Source organism: Lathamus discolor, chromosome 4 (assembly GCF_037157495.1).
Source record: "Lathamus discolor isolate bLatDis1 chromosome 4, bLatDis1.hap1, whole genome shotgun sequence".
Taxonomy (NCBI): Eukaryota; Metazoa; Chordata; class Aves; order Psittaciformes; family Psittacidae; genus Lathamus; species Lathamus discolor.
In genome coordinates this window covers 60486384-60510797 of record NC_088887.1, presented here as the reverse complement: position 1 = coordinate 60510797, position 24414 = coordinate 60486384, and the positions used below count along the sequence as shown (strand labels likewise).

The following is a 24414-nucleotide window of genomic DNA, read 5'->3' as shown; positions in this document are numbered from 1 at the left end:
CTGAATTTAATTTCTGTGTTCTGGTGGTAGGTGTGCTTTTTGCAAAAAGGAATGTCGTTAAGTGTCATCTCGCTCAGCTAAGCAGTTGGTAAATTTTTAGTGTCTTATTTTTTTATAGGATATGGTTCTAGCAGTAAGCCTCAAGTGTTTGATCATTTTTATTGTCATTAAAGATAACTGGGATCAGTCTTACTCTACAGTATGGTGTATGCAGTCACCAACAAGCTGCTGTCTAGTAATTTTGAGGAAAATAGAAGCAGGATTTTCTGTAACTTAATATTCTCAGTAGCATGTACGCTTATTTGCAAAGAGAGATTACTATGGAAAGGGTGTTCTGGTACTTTTTTTCTGGGCCATGATACGAATCAATACAGTATTAAGAACCTCTTAGCAGGTAGCAGTATAGAAATTGTATAAAATAAAATACATAATTTTTATTCTGTTCACATCCATTCTGTTGAACTCTTAAGAAAAATAATATATATATAAATATTCTTTTTCAAGCAGAAATTAGAGTACCTGATAAGCTGGACTCACCAGTCTGGGAGCATCCGGATTCCACTCATGTGAATGGAGCTGACTTCAGTCTCACTGTGCTGTCCATGGCTGAAATAGCTTCTTGTAGTTATGAAGCCAGGTAGGTAAAAATTACGTATCATAAAATGTCCAAAATTAGCAGGTTTTAAGACAGTTTCTTCATATTTATCTAAAAAGGAATTTTATGTTTTTAAAAGTTGTAAATATATATGTTGTTAGAATTTAACACAGGGTTTTTCTTGTGGATGCTGCTGCTTTTTAAACTGTTTCATAGCTCTCAAGCTAACTTACTTGAAACAAAGCCTGTTAAACTGGTGCCATTCACTGTGTTAATTGTTGATTTCATAATGTTATCTTCACTTTTTTGTTTGTCAAAATTACATTCTTTCATGGAGTTAAGAACACTGTTACTGAAGTTTTTAGTTAAAATCAGACAGTAAGTGTGATTACTAAGCTTAAAGCCATTTGTTGCACTGATTTTATTGAGCATCCTCAATAACATACCTTACGAATGCTCAGAGTATGAAATAACTTGTTATAAGCGCAGTGTTGGAAATAAAATTTTCTTCCATGATAGAAATAATATCCCAGAAATTATTCCTTCATTGGAACATTTCTCAAGCATGCTGGAATAGGCAGGCTTATATTTATATCTCGAAAAATTAGAGTTTATTTAATATGAGAGCAGAATTCTATAAGCTTGCACAGTGGAATATAAGATCTGGATACCTTAGTCACTGAGGTATATGCGTGGTTTTAATTTGAAGCAGAAGGTAGCAAGTAGTGCTTTCTGAAGACTTTGTTCCCAAAGGCAGGCTGTCCATGCTGCATGCCTGAATATTACACAGCTAATTCAGATACTATATTTGCGGTTATTTTTCTTACCTATTGAGTTGCTAAATTCCTTTTTATTGATAATTCATTTTTGTGGGAAAAGACAAATACTTCATTTGGAAATGCCCTGTATTAATTTGTTTAAGAATTGGTGATGTATTAATTTGGTTTGGGGTGGTTTGTTTTGGGGTTCTTTTTAATAATTTCATTTCAGACAAGTCGGCATAAAGAATGGAATGTTTTTTGGCCAAGCAAAAAAGTTGTGTCCAAATCTTCAAGCAGTTTCATACGATTTTGATGCATACAAAGAAGTTGCACAGACAGTATACGAAATATTAGCAAGGTAACAAATGCTGTTTGTTTACGTGGTCTTTCATGGTAAGATTGTCAAGCATATTTGCCACTGCTGAATGCCATTCAATTTAGTGTTTTCATCTCCATGTTACTCTTCAGCTTCAACAAAGCCATTCCTATTTGAGGTCTTCCTTTTGTAGTATTTTTGTTATTTTGAGCACTTTCTTCTGCATTGTTTTGTCTTGAATTCAAATCCTGTAAACAGTTGACATCTGAGTTCCAAAGGAGGCATTGCTAAATTTTTTACTGATTACACTATGCGAAGCAGATCCCTGCTTAGTAGTGAGATTCTTCCAATAGGGTTTTTTGAGTAACTTAATAATGGGTTACTGGAGTAACGTCTATTAGAAACTACTTTCTGGTTTTAAATGCACTTAAGCAAAATTGGAAATTTGTTACTGTATATGAAAAATAAGTATTCAACTCCTCTAGCTGTTCCCTTAAAATCATGATGCATGTTGAAATTAGTGTTACATTAGTAATGTTACTGTAATTTGTTGGTTTAGCATTTTTAGTATGTGATGTGTGATACGAAATAAGCAGAGTAATACCACCACAAAAGGAAGACTTTATTTGCTACATATTTGTTTTAACAGATGGTGAGCTGTTGCTGGTGTTTCACCTCCTTTACTTTATGTTGATAGCTATACTCATAACATCGAAGCAGTCAGTTGTGATGAAGCACTAGTAGATATCACTGAAATCCTTACAGAGACCAGACTGACTCCTGATGAACTTGCAAATGCTATCCGCACCGAAATCAAAGCCCAAACTAAATGCACTGCTTCTGTTGGGATGGGTAAGTACTTTATTTCATTTTGTTTACAAGCAGTACCTGCTATTGTTAGGTGTATCAAAGCTATGCAAGATTGCTAAAACTCTTAAGTGTTTGTGTGATATAGAATCTATTGCCATTGCATTAAATTACTGTAAATAAAAATGCAAGAAAATCTTCATAAGTAGAAAGTTTTAAGCAAAAAATTACAAACTTGCACATCTTTGTTATTTGAACAATATGCTAAAATGACATCAGTATGATACTCTTACATTCATTTTTATGAAAGGCTACTGTATATTTTCAATATATGGGAAAACATTTATAGAATTTATAAAATGAGCACAGTCTATTCCTTATCAAAGATAGCAGTAAGAGTTTAACCATGGCATGATTTAGCATAATTATTAGAAGATACTGAAAGCAAAGTTTTGTGTGATTTGTAATAGGCATTGTATATGAAATCACACATCTGAAAAGACTTCCTTGATTTCTTTTCACCTGGCCCCTTCTTTTCTCCTTTGCTTTTGGCCCCAGTTAATACTAGAGTTGAATATCTGTAAACAAATATGCTGAGTGTATACGTGTGTAAAATCTACTTGTGAGACAAGCTCAGTAATGTAGGAAGAATTCTTTATTTCTTATAGTAGAGAGACTGTAATTCCCTGTTTGTATCTTGTTTTGACTTGAAGCACATCTGTGATCTCTTTCATGTGCTTATTTCTACAGGAAGAGCAAAATCAACTTTTAAAGCATTATTTTCTAATCTGTTATCATAGTTCTCTTACCAATTGAAAGAGACATTTGGGGTTTTTTTCCAATAATCAGTATTTTTTGAGATATTGGAAAATAATTTTGGTATCCGTTCTAGAAATTCATATGGTAGGTATATGACAAGGACTTTGTCTCTTCACTCATAATTTCATTTTTAGTAAATAAGTCAGAGGCAAACAATTGCAGTTTTATTATTACATGAATGTAGAGACCTTATTTCAAAAACAGGGTCTGCCTGAAGCATACATTTTGTGTGATTTGTATGTTGCCCAGTGTGAAAGTTGTATCAGTATAATAAAATGTAAATTTGAATAGATACTGTTACACTGTTGAGATCTCCTCTCAACACTGTAGGCTGATCAGAGATAAATTGAAAACATGCTTATGCCAGTTGAATAAATGTAACTTTTTACCCTTTTGACTTTAGGGGTTAAACTAAACTGATTTAAACAATGCTGGTAAAAGATTAAACACACATTTGTTAAGTGAGGCATTATTTTTTTCATACTTTAACTCAATAAAGTATGTGGCAATAAAGTAATTGTGTTGTGGCAATAATACATTGCAGAAGGTAAATCACTGAGACTGCGTGATGGGAGAGGCTATGTTGATATGCTTGATAGATAAGAGGGTCAGAAATCTTCAGTACTCTATAGACAAAACACATTCTCATAGTTAAATAGGAAATTGAATGAAAAATCTGTCATTAGTTGTTTCATCAGTTTAATCCCTCAGGAGAAACAGTGCATGTAAAACTCTGTTACTGCTCTTATTAACTAAAATTTTAGAACAGACAGAATGTGAGCATAGGTGAGAGAAGAGGAACAATAACACAGTGCTGTGAGTTGTCAATCTCCCTGACCTTTTATTAGTTTGCTTTATCTTTGGATGGGGTGTTTGAGTGGCAAATAATGAATGTGTTTGGGTACCATTCCAGAGATCTTATTGGCTGAGCGTGAACAAACGTATGAATAGGGAAATAAAAAACGCTGACTAGGTTCCCACCACACTTTTAAGAGTGCATATAATACTTTAACAAAGTCATTGGAATTTTTTAGTGCATACTCAGGCCCAAATATTAGCTAAATTCCAGAATTTCACATATAACACAATGGATAGCATTGTCACCTGTTATTTACATTGACCACAGTGATCTGTTCTGCAGTGTTAAAATATTACCCTTCTGTATTTTTTAGCCATTTGCACTTAACTCTTTATCTGTACCTCAACATGTGTAGAACATAGCCAAGACAAATAAATTCATTGTTCTTAGTGAAGTGTCCAGTACTTACTTATTGGTTGTTTTGGAATTTTTTGGTGGATTTGGTTGGTTGGTTGGTTTTAACTTGCTGTAATAACAAATACTGCTAGCAAGCTCATTAATATAATTCATTAAATTCTTTGCAGAAGATAAGGAATTTGACTCTGCTTTCTGCATTTTTTCCTTGATTACTGAACTGTGGCATTCTACTTCAGAGGACAGAAGTTACCAAAGACATAATTTAATTTGCTGTTTTTACAGGTTCTAATATTCTGCTGGCCAGAATGGCAACTCGTAAAGCAAAGCCAGATGGACAATATCACTTAAAACCTGAAGAAGTGGATGATTTTATCAGAGGGCAGCTTGTTACCAGTCTTCCAGGTACTCCTGTCTTTTAGAGGACATTTTGGCTCCTGAAATTAAAATAGTTTCAGTTACAAATCTGTGTTCTGAGATTAGATGCTATTCCATGGTTATGATTATTCTCAACTTTCTGGAAAGAATGTTACCTTTTGGATCTTTGAGAAGCATCTCTTTTAGTAAAGAATTTTATGGATTCATGCAACGTGATCTATGGAAGAGAATGTTATGCAACCTTATAATCTTTAGAAAAATTATTGAGATTAGTCATTTCAAGTGAGTGTGAGCTTGCTGTATCATAATGAATGTAATCAAATGAGTAACATCAGGTACTTATGACTCTGAGAGGCAGTTTGCTTAGAAATGAGAACTAGCCCAAGAGGGTATTCTTCCTAAAAAGGAGTATATGAAGTCAGGAGTTGGAAAAAATAGCAGAGATGCTATAATGAAACAGAGAGTGTGTGAAGAGGGAAAAAGGAGAGGAGTTTATTTAATCTCTGCTGTGTCTAAGAAACTGAGAGATTTTGAAGAGAATGAGAAGAAAAGAAATAAAATTTGGAAGGGGAAGAATGTTACTGAACTAGACAAGTGTTTCTGCTTGCAACATGAGCTGTGTTAGAATGGCTGATAAATAGAGAGGAAGGTGTTAAGTAAGGCAGCCGTGGTAGTATTACCAGTGTTATGTTTTTCATGCAGCTGTAAACAGGTTTTGGTTCTGATAGACTTAAAATATACATTAGGTCCATCTTCATAGCATTCCTTCCCTCCAGCGTATCAACCGAACCACACAGCTTGGTGTCATCGGCAAACTTGCTGAGGGCGCACTCAATCCCACTGTCCAGGTTAGCGACAAAGATGATGAACAAGACCGGTCCCAACACCGATCCCTGAGGGACACCACTCGTTACTAGTCTCTAGCTGGACATTGAGCCATTGACCACAACTCTTTGCATGCAGCCATCCAGCCAGTTCTTTATCCACCGAGTGGTCCACCTGTCAAATTGATGTCTCTCCAATTTAGAGAGAAGGATGTCCTGTGGGACAGTGTCGAACGCTTTGCACAAGTCCAGGTAGATGACATCAACTGCTCTACTCCTGTCCATCAGTTCCATAGCCCCATCATAGAAGGCCACCAAACTGGTCAGGCAGGATTTCCCCTTAGTGAAGCCATGCTGGCTGTCACCAAGCACCTTGTTGTTTTTCATGTGCCTTAGCATGCCTTCCAAGAGAATCTGCTCCAAGATTTTACCAGGCACAGAGGTGAGACTGACTGGTCTGTAATTCCCTGGGTCATCCATTTTCCTCTTCTTGGAAATGGGGGTTATATTACCCTTTTTTCCAGTCATCAGGAGCTTCACCTGATTGCCATGATTTTTCAAATATGATGGCCAGTGTCTTAGCAACTTCATTTGTCAGCTCCTTCAGGATCTGTGGGTGGATTTCTTCAGGAGACGGAAGGATATATCAGTAAGGGAAAACTGGGGTGATTGAGTGGGATGCCTGTGGACATAGAGAAGACGAAGGAGAAAGCTGAAGGGAAGGAAAGAAGTATTTCTGGTCCCTGTGTTTTAGTGAGGTTCTCTGAGGCATAGCAGGGTTCACAGAGAAGTGGCAGAGAACTGGAACTACTGTTTTGGCAGAATGATAGATATTCAGGATATACGGAATACATCTGTATGAAAGCAGGCTTCATTATATTTTTTTATTGTTACAGGAAAATGTTTTAAAGACCTGTAAGCTAAAGTGCTTCCTGGCTCTAATTCTGTATTGAATTGTTATTTACTACTTTAGTAGTATAATATGACACAGACACAGTACAAAAAGTGCTGAGTAAGCTCTCATTTATGCTCAGCCTGCATGTCTACACACATACTTAGTTTAAAATGTTTCAAATACTATTTTAGTTTTTTTAAGGAAAAAAAAATAGGAGGCAGGAAATTGAAAGACAATAGACACTGAAATGGAAAAGTGGCAGGAATAGCATACATAGACAGGTGCAGGTTTGTCAGAAATTCTCTTTACGTATCCCCTTCCTTAGCTGATCACAGTTCACAGCACAGCATCGTTTCTCTTTGGCATAATTTACAGAAGACATTTTTCCCTCAGAAAATTACTCATAGAATCATAGAACAGTTAGGGTTGGAAAGGACCTCAAGATCATCTAGTTCCAACCCCCCTGCCACAGGCAGGGACACCTCACACTAAACCATCCCACCCAAGGCTTCATCCAACCTGGCCTTGAACACTGCCAGGGATGGAGCACTCACAACCCCCCTGGACAACCAATTCTAGTGTCTCACCACCCTAACAGGAAAGAATTTTCTCCTTGTATCCAATCTAACCTTCCCCTGTTTAAGTTTTAACCTGTTACCCCTTGTCCTGTCACTACAGTCCCTGACGAAGAGACCCTCCCCAGCATCCCTATAGGCCGCCTTCAGGTACTGGAAGGCTGCTATGAGGTCTCCACACAGCCTTCTCTTCTCCAGGCTGAACAGCCCCAATTTCATCAGCCTGTCTTCATACGGGAGGTGCTCCAGTCCCCTGATCATCCTCGTGGCCCTCCTCTGGACTTGTTCCAGCAGTTCCATGTCCTTTTTATGTTGAGGACACCAGAACTGCACACAATACTCCAGGTGAGGTCTCACAAGAGCAGAGTAGAGGGGCAGGCTCACCTCCTTCGACCTGCTGGTCATGCTCCTTTTGATGCAGCCCAGGATACGGTTGGCTTTCTGGGCTGCGAGCACGCACTGCTGGCTCATGTTCATTTTTTCATCGACCAGCACCCCCAAGTCCTTCTCCTCAGGGTTGCTCTGAATCTCTTCTTTGCCCAGTCTGTAGCTGTGCCTGGGATTGCTCCGACCCAGGTGTAGGACCTTGCACTTGTCGTGGTTGAACTTCATAAGGTTGGCATCAGCCCACCTCACAAGCGTGTCAAGGTCCCTCTGGATGGCATCCCTTCCCTCCAGCATATCAACCGGACCACACAGCTTGGTGTCATCGGCAAACTTGCTGAGGGCGCACTCAATCCCACCGTCCATGTCAGCGATGAAGATGTTAAACAAGGCCGGTCTCAACACCGATCCCTGAGGGACACCACTCGTTACTGGTCTCCAGCCGGACATTGAGCCATTGACCACAGCTCTTTGCATGCAGCCATCCAGCCAGTTCTTTATCCACCGAGTGGTCCATCCATCAAATTGATATCTCTCCAATTTAGAGAGAAGGATGTATAATACTTGGATTTGACTTGAGTATTTTGAAGTTCTTGGAATTCACTTGCATATTCACAGTAAAAACTTTTTAGTGTTGGTGTTAATAATGCCACTAAGACAAAGAGATTTTGAAAGATAGAAGCTGATTACCTGTGATTTCTGACTTTCACAGACTTTGGTAGTGTAAACTCATAGGACTAATATTTTTCAGAAGTAACAGCCACCTCTCCAAAACCCAGACATGTACTTAAGTTTATCATACTTACATATGTGCTGTTGCCATGGATACCTACAGTTTCGAGTGCTTGGTAATTCAAAGCACAAGTGATACAGGTATGCCATCACTTCTACCTGAAATATTATTTTTCTGCCTTGGAAGCAGTGGAACAGTATTCAAAGTATTTGACGGTTTTCTTGCAGATTAAATCACTTGTATATGGTAGCAAAACATATTACATATTGGATACTCTTCTTGGACTGAGTGTTGCGGTGTCCAGAGCTATATGCTCTGTAATAAGCAGTATGTTGTCAAGAAGATTTGCAAGCAAGAGTCATTCAACATTTTATATATTTATTTATTTATTTGGCATAACCTAGTGTAGGTTTAAAAAGGCAGATTTTGTTTGTTCAAAACCTGACTGGCTCAGAGTTGTATAGAGTTAACAGAAGTAATTGCTTTGTTGTTAGGAGTTGGCAGGGCGATGGAATCTAAGCTGGCTTCTTTGGGAATTAAAACCTGTGGAGATCTGCAGTGTGCTTCAATGTCAAAACTGCAAAAAGAGTTTGGTCCAAAAACAGGACAAATGCTCTACAGGTTTTGTCGTGGTTTGGATGATCGACCTGTTCGTACAGAAAAAGAAAGAAAATCTGTTTCAGCAGAAATCAACTATGGAATAAGGTTTACACAGGTAAATTCTAACTTGTTTTCTTTTCTGCAGTGACTTCTTTCAGCTATAGAAGAATCTTCTCATATTCTGATTATTTTCACTTACACTTTGATCTGTTAGAGCACCATCTTAGCCACCAAATAGGAATGAGGAAAATGAAGAAATAGGAGACCAAACGATAAAATGGGAGGAGAGACTACAAAAGTATTGGACTGAAAAGAAGCTTGCACAAAATTAGCTGGCTATTCTGCATTCGTTATACAAGTCTGGTACAGAAAGAGAGAACTGCAGTAGGTTTGTCAGCACCTAGCATTCTCTTTCATTTAAATGCTGATTATTCAAAGATGCCAGTGCCTGAAACCAGCACCAGTACAACATTTTTACTGGACTTTTTACAAATATTGGGGGGTGGGGGGAAAGGTGTGTTGTTGAGAAAATTGTATTAAAAAATAACTCGGCTCTTTATTGAGAACTGAAGCATTTATAGAAATTACAGGGGAAAAAAAAGTTGGGAGAGATCTCATGGTGTTGTGTAGTCCAGCCTTTTGCTTTATGCAGGGGAAGCTTTGAGATCAGACCAGTTGCTCAGGGCTTTATCCAGTCTGGTGTGGAAAACCTCCAAGAATGAAGACTGCAAAACTTCTCTAAATAACGTCTTCCACTGCTGGACTTTCCTCATGGTCAAAGTATTTTCCTTACAAGCCCTATGCCCTTCATCCTCTAGGTGTGTGCTTAGACTTTCAATTCTGTGTTGGGGTTTCTAAATATATTTGGGGTTTTAAGGCTTATTTCCAAAAGGACTTAGTATTTCCTACTTATTTCAACATTAGGATAGGAATCTACCATCTCACCTAACTTCAGCGACCTACAATATTGATGTTAATGATGTTAAATAAGACAATTGCCTATGAGTCAGCTTGCTCTTTTCAGTTTACACAATCTGGATTGCATTAAGCCTTAATGATTTACCTTCAATATTTGAAAAATAATAATTATCTAAACATGTTGTTTTTCCCCTTCAGCCTAAGGAAGCAGAAGCATTCCTTCTGAGCCTCTCAGAAGAAATCCAACGTAGGCTTGAAGCTGCTGGTATGAAGGGTAAACGATTGACCCTTAAAATTATGGTCAGAAAGGCTGGGGCACCTGTGGAGCCTGCAAAATACGGAGGTCATGGGATCTGTGATAATATCGCCAGGTAACTATGTCTGGAAAAAAGAATGGTTACTAGTAGGCAGGAGCACACTTCTACAGGATGTTGGGCACCAAAACCTACAGGAAGACAGGACAGAAACTTTAAAGTGCTTGGTACCTTTTTGTGTACATATCAAACCTGCACCAAAATCCAAAGTAGAATAGTATTATCAGAAGTCCTCCGTGTTAGGGTTGTACATACATGGTCTTTCAGTCATTAGCATGGAATGTAAATCCCCCAGTGATAAACATGGCATACTGGGAGGTGAAAGAAGGAAGAGACTAAGGTGTCTGTCATAAAGAGAGAACAATTTTAAGTCATCTTTTGCCTTTGAGTTTGTTCAAAGATTAAAATGGGGGAAAAAGAAAATACATCAGAAGTTGAAAGTTTGTGGGCATAGAAGAAACAATTTGTGGTTTTCAGAGGAAGCAGAAACAGGAAAGAAGGAATCTGACTCCACAAGTTCATTCTTTGTGGTTTGAAATTGCTTTCTTGAGAGAATGTAGTCGTGCGTATCTGTGAATGCTATTTAAAAATTAAAGTGATTTAGTGAAATATCCGCAATTAATTACTGTGACTACCCATTTCTCTTGGCAGGGAGATATTCTTCCTTTTTGACTTTAGTAATATAGTTAAAGGTTGCTTTTAATTTTATAATAGTCTCATGAAATACTAATAAAGACTTTTGATCTTTTAAGGGGTTTATCTACAAGCAGTAATACAGATGTACATATATATATTTGGTGTTCGTTTCTCCAGCTTGCTCAATTATTGGAGCTGTATTTTCCTTTTGCAGTACTTCTAGAAGTATTTACATTCTGTACTTTGACAAGCATGCAGGAGCAGTTTTATTTCTTCAGTGACCAGCTGAGTTGAAATGTTCTGCTGCTGCAAACTCTTCCTCTCCCTGAGCTGCTATAGTGTAGTGTTGTGTGTAGTGTAGCATTGGGTTATTTTTCTTTTTCTTTAGGGGCTTTCTGCTGTTCCTTGGTAGCTTGTTGATCATATGCTGAGCCTGACAGTTGGTGTCAAGTTCTCAAAGAAAATACTTGTATTTGGCAAGAAGGATGTCTGATCAGTACTGTTCTCCAAATTGAGAATGTGTGGGGACTGGGGCAGTATTTGCAAAAGACTGAGAGACCACTTTGTATTCTGAAGATTGGAGCTGGCATCGAGACACCTTGGACTGCAGTTGCCCATCTTAGTACAGACAAGTTTCTTTGTGTCCAATCTGTCTTTCATGTTGTTGCACCAAGAAGTCTGCAGAGAATTTTTCTGGTCCTAGAAAAGACAGCAAAGATCCAAAGAATTACAGAATCAGCTGGGTCAGAAGAGACCTTTTAGATCATCAAATCCAACCATTGCGTCAGGACTGCCAAGTCCATCACTAAACCATGTCACTAAGGTCCTCGTCTAAAGTGGAGCTAAGGAAGTTGAATCTCAAAATCTCAAGGTCAGAGACTGTGCCCCATGTTTCAGCTGTTCAAGAAGGCCACCCTTCTTGAGCTGGCCATAAGAAGGTTGATGTCTCTTGACCTTTGCAGTTAAGCTTTTTCATACAGTCATAAGTTCCTCATCAGAAATACCTTTATTTTCTTCTGGATCATTATTAACATAGTAAAATCCCTTTCAGTTTGGTCATGCTGCATCATTCTTGATCTCATTGAGATTCTACCTGTGGTGGATGCCCGTCCCTGGTGAAATGGGATAACCCAGTTACTCTGCTTCGGTAGTCAGTTGATAGGTCGTTTTGAAACGAGTAGGACCTTCAGCTTCCACAAGGAGTGTTGTTACTCTTCCCCTTTCTTTATTTCTGATTCTTCTTTGCTTCCTGTTGTTCAGCCGGATGGTGTTGACTAAAGTTGTGTTGGTTTTCTTTTTAGTCTCAAATCTATATGCTTGCATACTGAAAGCACAAAAATGATACCTAGGCATAAGAGTCATAGAATAGTTAGGGTTGGAAAGGACCTTAAGTTCCTCTAGTTCCAATCCCCCTGCCATGGGCTAGGACACCTTACATTAAACCAGGCCATCCAAGGCTCTGCCCAGCCTGGCCTTGAACACAGCCAGGAGTGGAGCATTCACAACTTCCTTCGGCAACCCATTCCAGTGCCTCACCACCCTTAGAGTAAGGAACGTGTTCCTTATATCCAATCTAAACTTCCCCTGTTCAAGTTTTAACCCATTACCCCTTGTCCTATTATTACAGTCCCTAGATATAAGGTAGTTATATGCTGTTTCAATATACAAGGTTGTCTGAGAACCTTCTAAATGGATGTTTATTCTTCAGGCAGACGCTTCTGTATCAAAGCCATTGTTCCTTAGATAAAGAGATGATACTGGCTGTTGTATGAGGAGGGTGCATTTGGCATCTTCAAAGATAGGTATTTTCTACTTTTCCATCCACCTCATGTTGTAACAGATGAGTCCCTCCTGAACTGAAGGGTCATTTGCTCAGGGTTGCTGATGACTGAAGAGGTAGGGGTGTTCTTTCAGTGGGTTACAGAGCAACAGTAGAATTTGCATGCATAGGGTCTGCCTCATACTTGTGAGCTTGTGACATACAATTTAGCTGTGCTAAAAAATAAAACTACAAAATTCACCTTTAGCTATCAGAAGCTAATCACCTTTTGAGGCTTGTATATCAAGAAGAAAGTCCATCAACCTATGATTTCGTCTTCTGGCTATCCTCAGTTCTTTGAGCTGAAGGTTTAACAGACTAGGAACATATTTTTTGGATTGAGTGTATGTTGAGATAGAGGTTTATTCCTTCTTTATGGAAGGAATTAATAAGTTTGGAACTACTGCCAGAGTGCTTTCCCATGAGTGAAATATAAGGAGACACCATTAAAGTGTTCAGTAAGTTGTCAGTATGGCATCTTGTCAAAATACCAAGATGGAACTTCCTTTTGTCCATAGAGCCCACTGCATCAGAATTAACACTGCATCAGTTACCTCAGTGAGACAACTTTAGACCACTCACATTTGATTAGCCATGAGAAATTCTGTTCTTATCTGTCTCCAATGTTAGGCCATTAGAGAATCCACAGCTACCAAGCACTACTACTACCATCTTAAGCTCTCAGGTGGCAATTTGTAAAACTCACAGGTAATTTTGTGAGAGCTGTTGCAGAAAATTGTCTGCAGCGTAAGATGTGTATTTGAATGTTGTTTAAAGTCACTTACCATTGATCCAAGTTCTTTGTTATTTGAAATCCACGTGCAGATGCCTATATCTACATCTTCCTCAGAGTTCCTTCTGAAACTCTTTCTTTTAGACCTTTGACAATTCACAACTGAAATAATGCTGAGCAAACTCTTTATGAACCCAAGCTTTAGTGAAGAATAGTGCATGAGTGCATTTCTACAAGTACTGTGAAGTGAAACGTTTTTGTCTGGCATTTTGTAGGTAGCATGTATATAAGTACATACTGTATTCGACAATGCATGGACCACACACTGAGAATGTTCAATTCTTAAGTAATCTGCTTGTTTTCTGTAGAACATACTTAGTTCTAATTACCTTTAAAAAGGAACCATAGAACAACAAAAAAACAGTGTTCAGTTTCAGTTCAGTATGCCAGGAAATTACGATCTGTCTTTCCTAGAAGTCCTCTCTTGAATAAATATAGAATTGTTGTAGTCTTTAGGATTTGTGAAACAGTTTCCTTTTTAACCATACTTTTTTATTCTTTGTAGGACTGTGACTCTAGACCATGCAACAGACAGCGCAAAAGTAATTGGGAAAGAAACTCTAAACATGTTTCACACAATGAAACTGAATATATCAGATATGAGAGGGGTGAGTTAATGGGAAAACTGAAATTTATTCTCTTTATCAGCCTTTTTTGTTGTCTTTTTATAAATTTTCAGTTTCCCAGGGTAGACAATAACCAAACTTAAGCAAAAGTGTAGATAATACAAAGCTCATGTCAATCAGGCTAATTTCATCCATTGGGATTTTGCAAGAACCATGTGTAGAAGTGAAAAAATACTATCTTTCTCATTTGTAGACTGAAGTGAAGGATTTAGTACAGATTCTCCTCAGTAAAACCATCCCTTTCTGGTGCAGGTAGCCAGATTTAATGCTAGTCACTTCCTGGTCAGTACTGCTATATTTGTTGGTGTCTAAGAACTTTCATAATCATCACATTGCTTCATGATCCTGTTGACAGCAATCTTGTATCTCAGAGAAGTCAAGCGGGTATTATCTTTGTCATTTCTTAGTTGTTGGATTGTAGTGGTTAATCTGGGACTTGTTTGGGATGGTTTTAGTGGCTGTTTATGTGTATTTCAACATATTTTATTTCTCTCCCCCACCCAAAACAGGCAGCCAATTTCAGAGAAGGCAATTTTATTAGGAAAGAATTACAGATTTTCTGTTTTTTGTTTTTTTTTTTAAACTTTATAAAATGAATGTATTTATGTTTTGGACTTAGGTTGGAATTCAAGTACAGCAGTTGGTTCCCATCAGTAAAACCACTTCAGCTCACTCAGCAGTACAATCTGGACACTTACCTGGTGGATCACATTCAGTTATTGATCTTTTTCATGTTCAGAAAGCAAAAAAGTGCTCAGAAGAAGAACGTAAAGAAGGTCAGTAAGCTTTGTACTTTGCATGTGTGATAACAATCAGTTCTGAAGGGCTCCAACACAGATTACCTTTTGGAGTACTTAGTACTGTAGCAGTATTATTTAACATTATTTATTTATTTAACATAAACTCTTAGAGAGCTGGTTTAGCTGCTACAAATAAAAATGCTACAAATAAAACTTTGCATAGGATTATTCTGACCTTTTCAAAAGTTATTAGTAATAAAGGATACTTTGAAATGGAAAGTGGTATAATTATGCTAAATATTGTATAAATTGTTTAGCAAATAAAACTGGAAATTAACTTCATTGTATTTTGAATCTTCAGAGTATTTTTAATTTATATGATCATTCTGTATTTTGTTTTCATACATATAGTATTTGTGGCTGCTATGGACCTTGAGATATCTTCTGATTCAAGAACCTGCACTTTTCTTCCATCTCGTGGTAGTCATCTTCCATCTGGTCTCAATTCTAATGTTAACAATGCTGAGTCTGCTGTCAAATGGAATGGTGTACATTCTCCTATCAGCGTAAAATCCAGGCTTAATTTGAGTATTGAGGTTCCATCTGCTTCCCAGGTAAGATATAAGGATATAAAGCATCTGCAATATATTCTAATAACTTGGGGTTGTTTGTGTCTTGGGTAGAACAAAAAAGGGCTACACTGCTTTTTTTTTTTTTTTTTTTTTTTAACTAAAAAGAGCTCTAGCAGAGTACTGTGCGCTATAAGGAACTGTTACTTATGCTAAACTATCTTGCCTTAATAAAAAGATTTTTTAAAAGCAGTCATTTATACACTAACCCACAAAAGACTGTATTTATGCAAAGGAAAGAAATTTAATTTTCCAGTATCTTTTTTCCTTTCCATCACTTGCCAAAGGATTGCAATGGAGCAGGAATGGAAAAGATGCCAGGGCTGAAATACTAAAAACCATTATGTTCCACCTTTCACAACCAGCTACCAGAGCCTCATTACAAAAAACGCAGAGTAAACTGGGAAAACTTCTGTCAGACAACTTAGACACATGCTAGAGTTCATGTTCAGTGTTTCTGTGATAACGATAGGATGCAGATTTGTAAATTCCCATGTCTTATGTTAGCTCTTTAAAATTATTTCTGATTAGCTTAATCACTGATGAGTGGCTCAAGAAGAATTCGCTCGAGTACTTTGTGTCATTTTCATGAAGACAGAATTTTGTAATGTTTTCTGTCTTTGTGGCAGCAATATTCTTAGCCACAGATGCCAATAAATGATAATCAGTAAGTCTTCTCTACATGAATTATACCAGTCTATAAATTACACTATAAATCTGTCTTCCAGCTTTAGTTAGTGAGAAGGAACTGAACAGCAACTAGTCTTACACTACCTCATATACTTCTACAATGGCTGTGCTCTAAGTTTCTGCCTAAAAGAATGTCAAACTTTGGTTACAGATTTAGGTACTCATCTTCCTATGTCTTTTCTAATGTTCTTCAAGTAAGATTAGCGCTCAGATGCACACAACATTTGTACAGGATATTGCCTTTTAGATGAGAGGAGGACATCTCTATTTAAGTAAAATATTTCTGTGGGGCTTGGTTGGGTCTTTTTGTTGGGTTTGTTTTTTTTTTTGTATTGTAACCAAAGAGCCTCCTTATTTCCACCCCACGTTACTCAGTCAGACATCTTTACATGTGTCTGCTGTGAGCAAGCTGAGCTGAATTTTGTAGGTATTTTAGGTACGAGCAGATTTACGTGCTTTTCTGTAATAATCTGTAATGTAATTTAAGTCTGTAAAAGCATTTGTTTATGTTCTGTTAACAGCTTTTCCAAATATTTGCGTGTTTTTCGAAGCAAATTATGGTCTTGCAAGAAAACTTTTTTTTGTATAATGCAGTACCTACATTTTAGATCCTAAGCTAGCTGAGGGTCTAAAAGCAACTCGAGTGGATAATGTGAGGCTCCTCCATACACTCAGATTCTGCTATAGGAGGAATATGTATAAATAAATGAAAAATGCCCTAGTTGTGCAGTAGAATTCCTACCACTTTGGTGGCTCATGGCACAATATACTAATTTTTCTTTCTGCTTTATAACCATATTATAATATGAATATAATATGTAATTCAGTGTAGGGAAGGAATGGTAAGAGTCTCATACTGTAGTTTGTGTGGTGTGTGCTAGGAATGCTACAGGAAGATACATCTACAGCCAGCATTCCAGAAAATGGTCATAGAAGTAGTTATGTAGCAAATTTTAAATGAGAGAACTCAGAATGTAGAAGAATAGCTGAAGAGATTAATAATACAGGCAGCTTTCATGAAAACCCCTCAAAACTATAAGCCAAGTAACTTTTCACAGATACTTGTAGTTCTCTGTAAATCCAGAATCTGGTCATAAACTCCAAATTTTCTTCTTAAAGGTCAAAGATGAAACTTTTTCTGAAACTGCCATGGAGTCTTATTTAGGAGAACTTGCAGGCAAACGCTGGCATTTATCCACATAGTTCACTCAAGTTTTACTTGTGAGAAAACTGATGCTGTAGATTTACTTGTCAGTTGTATTCATGCTGTCACTTGTGCAGCTGTCATTGTTTACAGCAACTTTTAGGCACTGAGGGGTTGTTTCAGTTGTTTCAAGTCCATAATTGACGGTAAGTAGCAATTACAGCAGGCAAAAATTTGAATCTAAGGCTTATTTCATTATCAAAATCTATGACAAGAGCCTGACAGTATGCAAATATACAGAATACCATTAAAGTAAATTAGTAACATGTATTCTAGAACTCTGTAAAAAAAAAATAAATTGCTGTATTGTTTTATATCAGATATCAGTTTATTATTCATAACAACACGTTGCCTATGTAATTTGAACTCAGAATTTGGGTTTCATTGTCACAAGGTAGTTGTCGAGGAAACTTTACATATTTGTGGTTGTGATTTGTGATGAGACCACTGAGCGCTGTGGAAAGATACAACTGAGCATTCATATTTAGTGAACTACTTTTTAATCTTAAACCTTATTTTTATATCTACCTGCTGCAGAGTGTAACTGTCAGGTTACTAAGTATGTTTGCATACACAGATTAAAATGATTAATATTTTTCTAAAATTCAAGAACTGTAGAATTTTTTTTTTTTTTTTTTTTTTTTACTAAAATTAACCCTGTTATGTATTCCTCAGAAAAATCTAAAAGCTTTTATATATTTGTAGCTAGATAAGTCCGTGCTAGAAGCCCTGCCGCCTGATCTCAGAGAACAAGTAGAGCAAATATACACCATTCAGCAAGGAGAGAGTTACGGAGACAACAGAAAAGAGCCAATAAATGGATGTAACACAGCACTTCTGTCACAACCAGTTGGAACAGTGCTTTTACAAATTCCACAGCTCCAAGAACCAAATACCAATATGGGAATTAATGTAATAGCCTTGCCAGCTTTCTCACAGGTAGGATGTTTGCATTGTATCAATTAACATCAAGTTTCCACCTACAGGGATAGTTAACAGCTTTTTCTTGAGACAGCCTTGACTAGAATCTGTGACTTGCCAAAATGATTTGTGGTCCTTTAATACCTTTAAAAAGTTTGCTTTCAAATATTAATTGATGCCTCACAGACATAGTATGATAGTATTTATTAAAGATTTATACTCATCAGTATGCCTGTGTTTTTGCTGTTGCCTGATGTAAAACCTCCTCATTTACACTTTGCTTTGCAATCCAGTGTGTAAACAGTCTTTTTTCTGCATTGCAGCTGAGTTACACTGCACTGTAAGTCTGAAGCAGTCCTAAAATCTGCTTAGCTAGTCACAGGAGACTCACTCTGTTTAAGTGGATGTTTTGATGGTGTAAAGCCAGCCTCTGCTAGCTTCCGTAAATGTGATTGTTTGTAACACATTCCTGGGAGAAAGGCACGCATGGCTAAAGATTGTGCATATCTCCAGAATTTTTTAATGTGATTGTATGCAGCATGTCCATGATGAGGAAAGTGTGAAGTTGTTTCTCAAAATAGGGGCCTGAAGCAGGAACACATAGCAGTAATGATGCTTCTAATGATATTCTACCCTTCAATCCAAGATAGTGCTGAACAAATGTAGGGTAAAAATTAATTTAAAAATCAAAGATTGGGTTACTCAGTGATACAATACCTTGCATATGCATAATTTAAAATAGAGCAGTATTTTGATTTGTCTATTTTCTGTTTACTGTGGTATTGCTCCATTGTTCTCAAACAAACTGATACCACTTAATCAGATTTAGAGATATTTGTTGCTGTTTCTAAGGTATAATGCTGCTTAGCTGACACAGAATCCAAAGAAAATCAGAAATTCCTGACCCAGTGAACAGTAGTTAATGTGCAATTGTTATTTCTGGTACTATAATTTCTTCTCCTTGATTCAAGTTCTCTGGCTCGAAACCAGTTGTGTCGGTTTTTTGTTCCTGAACTGCAAACTTGGGTTTCCCCTGTGGAGATAATGCGCAAATAGTGTATGAACTCTCCATACCCCTGTTTTAAAACACGTAGTTGCCTTCATTCATAGGCAAGAGTTTATCTTGGACTTGTGTGTTAAATTATGTTCCACAGTTGTTTTACCACTTAGCACTCCTTTTCAGGGTGAATTTCAACTGCACAAGGCTTTCTATAAAAATTGTATTTTGTTAGTGTTTCTGCTTTATCTATCAATTAGGTAGTCGAAAATTGATTATTGTGTTTTGATTATAACATTACTCCTTGAAATTGTCTTAAAAATACTTAATCTACGTACTCATGCACTGGTTTTCTTGTCTCTTATCTCCTAATGCACTTTGTGACTGTTACTGGATCCAAAAATGTTGGCTTAGCAGAGCAGCCTTTCTGTTTGAAGATGCAGTTCAAGAAGAATTGACTACTTCCTATTTATTTGCCAGGGATATTCATACTGTCTATTTTAGAATGCCTTATGCTTGTACTCCAGATTTTTCTCTTGAAATCCATTCAGCTTTATTGGCGAAAAGCTCTAAGATTTACAATTTTCATTTTATGAGTTAGGTCTAAGTTTAATACCTAGGGTAATGTTGTTGAATAGCTTCCTCACATTTGGCAGGGAAAAAAAAAATGCTAAAACCAGTTCAGTAATACAGGAGGATTTTTTTCGGTGGTAAAATCAAACATGAACTTAATTCCAGAATATCATCTTGGTCTGAATATAGTTTGACAGGGTTTTTTATTGTTAAAGTCTTTGTGGGAGTGTATATTGTATGAGTGCACACAAACATTTGAGATTACTTTCTTTCAAATGATGCAGTCAAGTAAGCAGTAATAGGTTTCAGGTATAGAAACATTGCAAGCCACTCCAAATTGAGTGCTTTAGCTGTATCAACTCAGCAAATGTAAATTATACCCTCCCATCTTTTTATAGCTTAATTAGGTTTGGTTTTCAACCCTTCATTCCTTCTGACTGAACTGTGGTTTTATGCCAGGTGCCAAATTAATTGGGTGATAGTGATTTATTCATTAGAAAACATGTGGAAAATATCCTTTGTTGGGTAAGGTTCTCCCATAGAAAGCATTCAGATAAATTGCATTAATTTCCATCAGCTGCTGAAGAAATCTTAACATTTAGAAGAGCTGTATATCTCTGTAGCAGCTGAATCCTGTAAAACCATAGGATGCAAGAAGTAAAGATTACAGTTGCTTAGAAACTAATGACATTTGTAGTAGTGGAATTAATTATTGGTGGCAAATTTGCATCTCATCCTTATATCATTATAACATGGTTCGTTTTCAGGAAATTTATACAGCACATCAAAAATGATAGCTGTGTGCTGATGTAGTACATGAATTTATAAAATCAAGATTCTCCATATGATATGGAGAATCTCCATATGATTCTCCATTGCCATGTGAAAGCAATGTTAGCACACTCTGGCTGTACAGTAAATTACCCAAAACTCCAATTAATTACTGTTGAATTCATACGAACTTGACTGATGGCTCTTCCAACTGAATTTTTACATATTACACTTACAGAGGGCAGTGATAGGGGGAATAACAGAAACACAGCCAGTTCCCTGTTCTGCTTTATTTGTGTATAAATTATTAAGTGGTGTATACAAAAAACGCTGTTAAATGAGGGCCTCCAAATTCCTGACTCTCCACTGCTTAGCTAGAGAACAGTAACCTTTTTAGAATCGTTTTATTAAGTAAGATTTATATTTAAAAAAATAACTTAAGCCTCTGGACTTAATTGGCTGTGTTCCACCACAATCCATTGTTCTGTACAAATTGAGATCAGAGTTGTTCCCATTTCCTCTTTTAATTGGTGCGCATTTTGGGTGGTGAAAAGTTTGTGCTGGCACATGGAGTTTGAAAAATGGAAAAAATGTGCTAAATGGATGAGTTTTACCTGGGGGAGCATGTTCATGTTTATTATCTGTATAATTCAGACATCATATGTGCAAATAGCCTACCTTCCTGATGTGTCGTATGTATTTTAGTTCAAAAAAAAGATCAAATATGTATTGAAAATAAGAGACAATTTCTACTATCTATGCATACTGACATACAATAAATAGAGTATCTTGGGTAATGGCAGGAATTGTATTGTGCCCTTAGAATAGCAATAGAAATTTTGAATGAATTTTTTTGGTGGTGTTTGTGCACATCTCTGTATTCTACCACTGAAGTAAAGGGCACTCTCACGCTAGGCAGATTTAATCCTTGAAATTACAGGTTTGCCTTTTTATTGAGATTGAGCAGAGTATAAGCTGAAAACACTGTTCAGTAATACTGGGAAACTTGGAGTACAAGACCAGTCTGTCACAAATTTACTGCTTGAGACGCACAGTAATATATGAAATTATATTTTGTGTGTATGGCAATTGGGAGCAAATTACTTCTTGTCTAGAATTCAAGCCCCTAGGACAGTTGGAAAGGACTGCATTTTTATCAGTTAAACAAGGAATAGACAACTGGGAGAAGGAAACTAAATCTTCTCAAGCTAGTTCAAAATACGAGGTAGCTGGACTTGCCTTTCTTGTCCTTAACGAAGTGAGACTGTTTCCAGTGATGTTCTGTTTGAGGAAGTTAGCAGCTTCCAAGAAATAGAAGTATCAAAAGAACAGGAAGAGCAAAAGTCTGATTGTCACAGTGCTTGAGTTTGGAAATCTGAAGGTAGTGTTTTCTGAGTTAGGCTTAATTGTGCTGTTAATGTAGCTGTACTGTAGATCAGTAGGTGAATAAAGATAGTGGTGAGTGAAGTGGGTGAATAAAGATGCTTAGTGAATTATAGGCCCATAAACAGTAATTCTCAGAAATAATAAATGTAGAGCAGTATCAAGTGAAACATTTTACGGTTTTTACAAGCTAAAGTACATGAAGAAAACATATATTTTACAGTGTTTTTGTTATATCTCTTTTTTTTTTTTTTTTTGCTTGGCATAAGATTTACCCTTCTCATGTAAGTGATCTAGAGGAAAGCAAGCAGTGCTGCTCACTGGTGAAATAATCAAATGAATCTTCTGTTACTGTTCAGGTGGACCCTGAGGTTTTTGCTGCACTACCTGCTGAGTTGCAAGCAGAGCTGAGAGATGCATATGATCAAAGACAAAAGCAATCAGAGCAGCAACCTGCTAACACTTTTGGTGAGTATATATAGTTGTATAGGAGTTGCTTACCATTCAAGACAGTTACGCAACCCTAAATAACAAACTGGAAAAATATAACGCAAGCTTCTATGAAGATGCTGTGTTCAATCAAATTTCTTTATTTTTGACAGACTGTCAGTTACAACCAGCTGTGGTCTCATTTTGCAGACAGATGCCAAGCTTTACTTAAATGGGTAATTAATTCAATTCATGGGGACTGTGGCACTGAACTTACACATGTCCATATGTTTGCAGAATGGAATCTAAACTTGATATGTTGTGTAATTTAAGTATTGCATCTTCAGTATCTAAGTTAGTTAAATTATGTTCAGATAGCATTCTCATGGTTCCCTGAACCCCATAGCACTGGTATGAGTTTCAGTCAATTAGAGATACGATACATCTCACCATATGTCTGATAGTCAGGTGGTTTTACTCTGATCTGATCACACAGGCCTCCTTGTTATAATCAGTAGAAAGAAATAAGATTTCTTCCCCACGAATGGCTTTGCCATAAAATAAGTTGGAAATGTCATTGGGTTCATTGCCAGTAAATACTGTGTTATTATAATCAAAACTTGATTTCATAGTCAGTGGACTAATGCAGGATATGCATTAGTCCTATGATGGAGTGAGAGTGATTTCCTTGGTAAACTGATATAAAAATAGTTGGGGGGGGTTCACTGCTGGTTTTGCTGATAACCACTGGTGGGAAGTCTTAGTGGGTGTCTAGGTGGAACAGTGCTCAGACTGAGGCAAAGCAATTTGTCCAGTAGGCTTCAGATTTCACCATCTGCTCATACTCAAGCACTGCAACGGTTGATATTAAAAGGCTTATGAATAGTTGAGTATCCTCTGAGTACACTAATGTCCAGCAGTGCTTTTCAAATACTTAAGACCAAGTCTCATATCTGGAATGGCATGTGAGTGTGAAAGTCGCTTTATCTAGGTTATGTTCTCCAAATTGATCCATAGATCTTTGTGGAAGATAGAGTCCTCCTTCCAATGGAAAAAAACTAAATTTTAAGTGTATCAACCACTGACTGTTCCTTTGGTTTTCAGTGGCAAAAAATCCTTTCTTACACCTGAAGCATGGAACAATGAAAAATAAGAAAAAAAGCAGGAAAAAAAATCCAGTCAGTCCTGTAAAAAAGATTCAGAGTCCTTTGAAAAACAGACTCATTGGTAGCCCTGCAAAAAACATGCCGGCTGCAACTGGAAGCCCACAGAAGCTAATAGATGGTTTCTTGAAACAAGAAGGAACAGCTGCTCAGGTAATTTTAACACCAACAGCTTTAGTAAAGCCATGTCTGTTTCTTTAGACTTAGTCCATGTTCACAAATGCAGCTTCTTTTCTTTACTGGAATCTTTACTTATTGCTTATCTATGTATAAATACGGTGTTAAGATGTTTGTCAGGCTGACCATTATCAACTTTTATGTTTGTAACAGTCAGAAGCAGTTCCATCAACTTCAGATTCTTCAGGCACATCAGCTGTGCAGACTAAACAACAGCCTGGTTCATTTAGGCCACAAGCACCCAACCTAGCTGGAGCTGTTGAATTCAACGATGTAAAGACATTGTTGAGAGAATGGATTACAACTATTTCAGGTATGGGGTGTCACGCTTGTGGTGATCTTGCAGGCATCACAAGGAAAATTGGTTTTTTAGTAGGCTTTTTGTACTTTCTTCCTTCACTGGTTGTTTTTCACAGTGATCTTGAAGTCTTACTGCCTTGCAGTCTTGGAGTGACTTGATTCTTCCTACTTCCTTGCTATTCTGTATTTTTGCCAGTTCCCGTTTCTTAACGGCATGGAAATTCACCTGCTCTCTCTTCAACCTGTTTGTTAGGCTCTTACGCCTTGATGTTACTTGTGTGGGAGGTTTTCCCTGTTTTGTCCAACATGTTCCAAACACTGAGATAACAGCTGTTGAAACGTTGGGGTTTTTTTTTTTTCCTCTTATGGAGGTGTCATTTTAGAGGCAAAGCAATGCTGGTTTTGGGTGTTCTGGTTGTGGTTGGATATTT

The 24414-nt window shown here is 37.2% G+C and overlaps 1 protein-coding gene across 7 annotated transcripts in view; it reads left to right on the top strand.

Moving 5' to 3' along the window:
* The window catches only part of REV1 (REV1 DNA directed polymerase), a 59695-nt gene that overhangs the window by 33197 nt on the left and 2084 nt on the right, over positions 1 to 24414 (top strand). For 4 of the 7 annotated variants that reach the window (XM_065677678.1, XM_065677677.1, XM_065677681.1 and 1 more), the window contains 13 exons: positions 505 to 637; positions 1586 to 1714; positions 2370 to 2524; positions 4797 to 4916; positions 8795 to 9015; positions 10017 to 10189; positions 13886 to 13988; positions 14626 to 14782; positions 15158 to 15360; positions 17975 to 18208; positions 22274 to 22382; positions 23448 to 23659; positions 23837 to 23996. In XM_065677678.1, coding sequence (XP_065533750.1) covers positions 505 to 637; positions 1586 to 1714; positions 2370 to 2524; positions 4797 to 4916; positions 8795 to 9015; positions 10017 to 10189; positions 13886 to 13988; positions 14626 to 14782; positions 15158 to 15360; positions 17975 to 18208; positions 22274 to 22382; positions 23448 to 23659; positions 23837 to 23996 — 2109 coding nt within the window. Of the gene's footprint in view, positions 1 to 504; positions 638 to 1585; positions 1715 to 2369; positions 2525 to 4796; positions 4917 to 8794; positions 9016 to 10016; positions 10190 to 13885; positions 13989 to 14625; positions 14783 to 15157; positions 15361 to 17974; positions 18209 to 22273; positions 22383 to 22516; positions 23660 to 23836; positions 23997 to 24414 lie in introns of those variants that run through there. The other 3 variants (XM_065677679.1, XM_065677683.1, XM_065677682.1) reach the window with 2 other exon arrangements.